Below are 5507 nucleotides of genomic sequence, written 5' to 3'. Positions count from 1 at the left end.
AGTAAAGGTTGTGTATTCCTCAGATTTTTGCCGCAGGAGACAACGCAACCAGTCCAACTACCGGATGCACCAGAAATTCCAGTACCTATTTGAGATAGAGCCACGTAAGGGGAAGTGGGAGGGGAGACACTTCCGATTTTTCGGTCACCTATTGTACTTTGACTTCAGTGCTAAGTATTTCCACACCTCAGGATGTGGGGGGAGAAACCAAGCTGGTGACTAAGCCTCTGCCCCTCCCTGGCTGAGCAGAGCTCAGGTGACAGTACACGAAGGGAAGAGCAGGGCTGTGGAACCGCTGCTCGTTATGCGCCTGCTACCCAGGATACATTCACTCACGGAGATCGAATTGTCCGATCATCCACCGGGAAGCAGATTTTGTATCCCTAAATCCTGCTGATTAAGAGGGACTTTATTTAGGAAGGGGATTTATCACTGGAAAGAAACTTTTCGAGTCAGTTGCGAAGGTTTCCCCCCCCCCCCAAGATGTTTCGGGAAATAAAGTATCGGTGTCAGATTCAGCGCCTGTTGTTCATGGGATTTCTGATGCTGTTTGCCACGGTGGTGCTGAAATACTCCTCCTGGGAATGCAACTTCAGTGATCTCGGGAAAGAGACAGTGCATATGAAGAGCGAGAGTTGCAAGGATCATCTCTACCAGTCTCTAAAGTTGTCTCCCAGGGGCCAGATCAACTGCTCTCGGATCGTCAGAGGGGATGTGAAAGCCGTAGAGGAGGCTCTTTTGAGCAGGCTACAGAAGAAAACTAAATCTGAGCCTTTAACCCCGGAAGATTACGTGAATTTGACTAAGGACTGCGCTCACTTTAAACAGCGCAGGAGGTTTGTCGAGTTCCCACTGAGCAAAGAGGAGGAGGATTTTCCTATTGCATATTCCATGGTAGTGCATGAGAAGATTGAGATGTTCGAAAGATTGTTAAGGTCCATCTACACGCCCCAGAATATATACTGTGTCCACGTAGATCTAAATTCCCTGGACGAATTCAGAGAGGCAGTCCGAGGGATCGCCTCGTGCTTCGAAAATGTCTTTGTGGCCACTAAAGTGGAGAGAGTAGTGTACGCGTCCTGGTCCCGGGTCCAAGCGGACCTGAACTGCATGGAGGACCTACTCAAGAGCAAAGTGCCTTGGACGTATCTCTTAAACACTTGCGGCACCGATTTCCCCATCAAGACCAACGCCGAGATTGTCCGAACCCTGAAGTTTCTAAACGGGAGAAACAATATGGAATCCGAGAAACCCTCTTCGATCAAGGAGGCTCGCTGGAAGTACCACCACCACGTGGAGAACTCGGTGATCCGAACCACCAAGGAGAAGAGCCCCCCGCCCCAGGCCTCACCCATGTTCACGGGCAATGCCTATGTTGTGATCACAAGGGACTTTGTTCAAGCCCTCTTTGAAAACCCGACGGCGCAGCAGCTGCTGGAGTGGTCAAAAGATACTTACAGCCCAGATGAACATATCTGGGCCACCCTCCACCGGATGCCAGGCATGCCAGGATCGGTGCCTTATAACAATAAGTATGAGGTCTCAGATCTCAATGCTGTTGCTAGATTGGTGAAGTGGTCCTACCTGGAGGGCGATGTCAGCAAAGGGGCACCCTACCCGCCGTGTACGGGTATCCACCAACGGCAGGTCTGTGTGTATGGGGTAGGTGATCTTCACTGGATGCTCCAAAACCACCATCTGCTAGCCAACAAGTTTGACCCAAAGGTAGATGAAAACGCAATCCAGTGTCTGGAGGAATATCTACGTTACAAGTCGGTGTATGGGAAAAATCTCTGAGAGCCTGTCAGGCCTGGCAAGGTGAAAACACAAATCTTGAGAGCGACCTGTAAAGAACTTCACCAAAAAATGCGATGTAAAATTTACACAGCACTTGGTTTTAGCTCGCACTCTCAGCAAGTGGGGGATTTTGCTCTGCATACAGTACTGGTCACTGAATTCACAGACTTGAGACGATCGACCGTATTTTTCCTATAGTAAAAACCTTAATATATGCTGTCCGAATTACAGTGAAACCTCTCCAGGAGATTCTAGACAGCCTCATGTTGTCAGTACTGAGTCAGATTCTGCTCCACCTTGAACAAAAAACCTCGAGTAAGCGATTGCCCTGTCCTTGGGCGTGGTTGCTCAAGACGGATTTCACTGTATTTCAGCTGGAATAAAAGCTTTTTCATATGAAGGAAACAAAAAGGAATTTGCTAATCACTTGGAACGTCTGTTTAATTTGCTTCCTCCATTCCACCGTTGAGGTTGCATTCTAAAGTAATTGTCCTTTTGTAGTTTATGCTATAAAATAAGGGGACTCCTACTGTAGAGGGGGAAAATAAGATTTAACCTGGTTATCAGCCGCAATCATTTTCCTATTTAAGTGTCTCTTCTGTGGGAACTCTATTATTCTCAGGATGTGGCTTGAGAGGGTAATATTCAGGACCTGTTTATTCTCAAATCCAGTCTGCATGGCATTAGCAGTCAGTACCAGGACATGCTATCTAGAGTAAACATTTTCTGTGGAAAATCCTAACTGTAGAAATCGATGGATTTAAATTATGCTTTAAGTGTAAATAATGTGAACTGCAATTCAAGAGTATTCAGATGTGGAGTGCTGGTACAGTCCTCTGTTTCTGTGATAAAGTGATTGATCTAGAAGTTGTACATAAGCAGCACATTTCATCCCCACTGATCTTGGGGAAAGAGCCCCCACTTTCTTTGGGGGGGGGGGGGGGAGAGAGAGAGAGAGTCACAAAAATAAAAAAAATTGCACCATAACTTTTTTCTGCTTTGTGGTGAAAGTTTGGAAGAACTACTTTATCTGTAGACATGATTTCCTGGTACATTAGCACACAATAACAATCTTAAAGATAAAAATATTTTAAGGAATATTATAAACCTTAACATTGTTTGAACATAGCATGTGTGTTTGGTTAAAAAGCAGGCAGTAGATTTACTATGAATCAACATTTCTTTTATTCCTGCTTCCCTTTTCTTTCTGCTTTGTTTCCTTCTATGTTTTACTAATCTTTCACGTACACACTCCAAAGACAGAGATTGTTTGGTTTCCTTGCATTTCCTTTTGTATGGTTAACCACAAATGTCCACCTTATGAGATTGTGTAAATTAGTTTTCTAGTCTCTTTTCCTGGTTCTGCCTGGTCAGTTGCTTATATTTAAAAATAAGGGTGGGCAAATGACTCTTGAAAACATTGAGAAAGTTTTTTCCTTTGTAGAGTAGAAAGAAACCCAGAGTGGAATGCAGGATTAAAGGTTCAGATCAGTTCATACAAGAGCACAAACAACTTTACATAGTTTACTTTCTTTGCCCAATGCTGTGCCTACATGCCAGAGGTGGCTTTCCAGACACTTTCCAGACACCTTTCTACTACCTAACTTGGATTGACACGACTGTGTCTTTTACTATCTCAACCAGTTTGGCTTGGTTTGTTTTAAACATGCCACTAACAAAAAGCTAATCAGAAGCTATGTTTTGTATATTTAATTTTGTCCCTTAGAGTTAAAAAAAATAATGAAAATATAAAACCCCAGCTCCTTGGGTTATTTTGTAGCCTTTATGTCTTAACTGTTGAGACTATAATAGGACTGGGAGACCACAGATCCAGGTTTTACTGACCTGCCGCATGACCAAAGCCATTTAACTTCTGTGCCTCAGTTTTTTCATCTGAGGAAACTGGGACAATAACCCTTAACTCTAGTGGTATTGTGAGGCTAAATTTGGTGAGATTCTTCGATAAAAGGTGCCATAAGTTATAGTTACAAAGAGAACCCTGAGACCCAGTCAGAATTAAGACCGCCAAGATTTCCATGGAAAGCAGGGACTTTGCCCCCAAATCTTAGTCAAATCAAACATTACTCAACTCATCCCTTCCCTCTCTGCAACTTCTCTTGTAATGGATGGGGGCTGGAGGGGAAACACTCATGAGTGTTTATACTGAACACACCCCAAGAGCTTTGCCAGTTAATCCAGCTGGCTTCCATGGGCCCCATCTGCTTTTCCTTGTGTGTCACCTTGACCCTTAGCTCATTCCTCTCTGTGCTATTACCCTATCTGTATACATTTCACTAGTGCAGCACTATAATACTGTGGCTGCTGGCAGACGGCCACTATTACCCTACTGATGTCTGAGGCAACTCCATGGCAGCTGGCTGGAGGGATGAAAATGAGGGTGACTGAAATCATGATTTCAACCATTTGATTTTTTTAAAATAATTGATTTAAATCAGGTTGCAATTACATAAAACTAAATTGAAAAATGTATGCAACTGCAACTTCAGATTAAACCGTATCATGAACGCCGTTATAAATGCTGTTTTTTAAAATGCCACAACTGGTAGGGAATCTGAATGTTACAAAACTGCTATAAGCAATAGCAAATATTAACAATTAGGGCCCTGATCCCACAAACACCTAATCAAGTAGGTGACTTTACTCACACAACTAAACCCATTCACTTTAATGAGACTACTCATGTGCTTCAAGTTAGGCATGGGCATAAATGTTTGCTGCATCAGTGGCTAAAACTATTTCTATTAAAAACTTTAGTGGCATAAAACTGGTCACTTACATACAAAAAGTTATGTATATTTTCAGTGGGTTAGAAAATGTATTGTGAATTTTTCATATTCACAGGGCAACTTTTCAAAATAAGAAATTTAAAGTTAAGTGCCTAAATCTGAATTAAAAGCCTCAGATCAAGATTTTTAAAAAGCATCTAGAATGACTATGGTGCACATGCCCATTGACATCAGAGTGCAAACTTTGCCAGACATGCATAGCCTGGTCAAAGCATTTCAGGTTTCTAAATTTGTGCAGGTTCACTGTATCGGAGGGTGTTAATGGTTGCAAATATAGCAGGGACTATTTCCTTATCAATTTTGTATGAGAGCTGGTGGTGTTCTCACCGAAGGAAGTTAATGAGACCCTGGATTCTTTTTTCAAGACATATGACCATTTTAAATCCAATTTATTTATTTTGGAGAAAACCATCTCTACATAAAATAGACTACCAATTAGGATGCTAGCGCTCAACACAAGACAAATAGCTGAACTGGATGAGACTGGAAAATAAGTAAAAAGCTAGACACACATTTTAAAAATGTGAATTTAAATTTTAAAAAGTCAATCTAAATAAATTTTTTAAAAAATAATGTTATCCACCTTATATGCCAGTTATGTCCTTTCAAATGGGGACTATTTAGCTCCTCCCCCACTCCTCAACTGTTTTTGCTGCCAAATTAACATTTATTTGTTGGACACCTCCCTCTGCTTTCCTGCAGATAGTTTTGGAGGAGTCAGGCTGACCACTAGTATGTCACTGATCAATCCGCGGTAGAAACTGTGATTATTCAGTTGCCAGGATATTTGCTAATTAAATTGTCACCTCAACCCTATCCAAAGGATATGCTGGAAATGAGCATCTGTCCTTCCGGCTTTGGGAAGAGTGGAAATTTAGGGTTCATCTACTCTACAATCTGGAG

General features: G+C 42.3%; 1 protein-coding gene across 1 annotated transcript; it reads left to right on the top strand.

Annotated features, from left to right (window-relative positions):
- Positions 1–283: 283 nt before the first annotated feature.
- GCNT3 (glucosaminyl (N-acetyl) transferase 3, mucin type) lies at positions 284–2796 on the top strand. Its single transcript, XM_073303642.2, has one exon. The coding sequence runs from the start codon at positions 484–486 to the stop codon at positions 1795–1797; it is 1314 nt and encodes a 437-aa protein (XP_073159743.1). The 5' UTR covers positions 284–483; the 3' UTR covers positions 1798–2796.
- Positions 2797–5507: the final 2711 nt, after the last annotated feature.

Source organism: Lepidochelys kempii, chromosome 10 (assembly GCF_965140285.1).
Source record: "Lepidochelys kempii isolate rLepKem1 chromosome 10, rLepKem1.hap1, whole genome shotgun sequence".
NCBI classification, from domain to species: Eukaryota; Metazoa; Chordata; order Testudines; family Cheloniidae; genus Lepidochelys; species Lepidochelys kempii.
The sequence above is the reverse complement of the archived record's forward strand: the minus strand, read 5'-3'. Positions and strand labels throughout refer to the sequence as shown.

Excerpts from the sequence above, each read along its gene's own strand:
- GCNT3 (XM_073303642.2), top strand. The coding sequence starts at position 484 with ATGTTTCGGGAAATAAAGTATCGGTGTCAGATTCAGCGCCTGTTGTTC.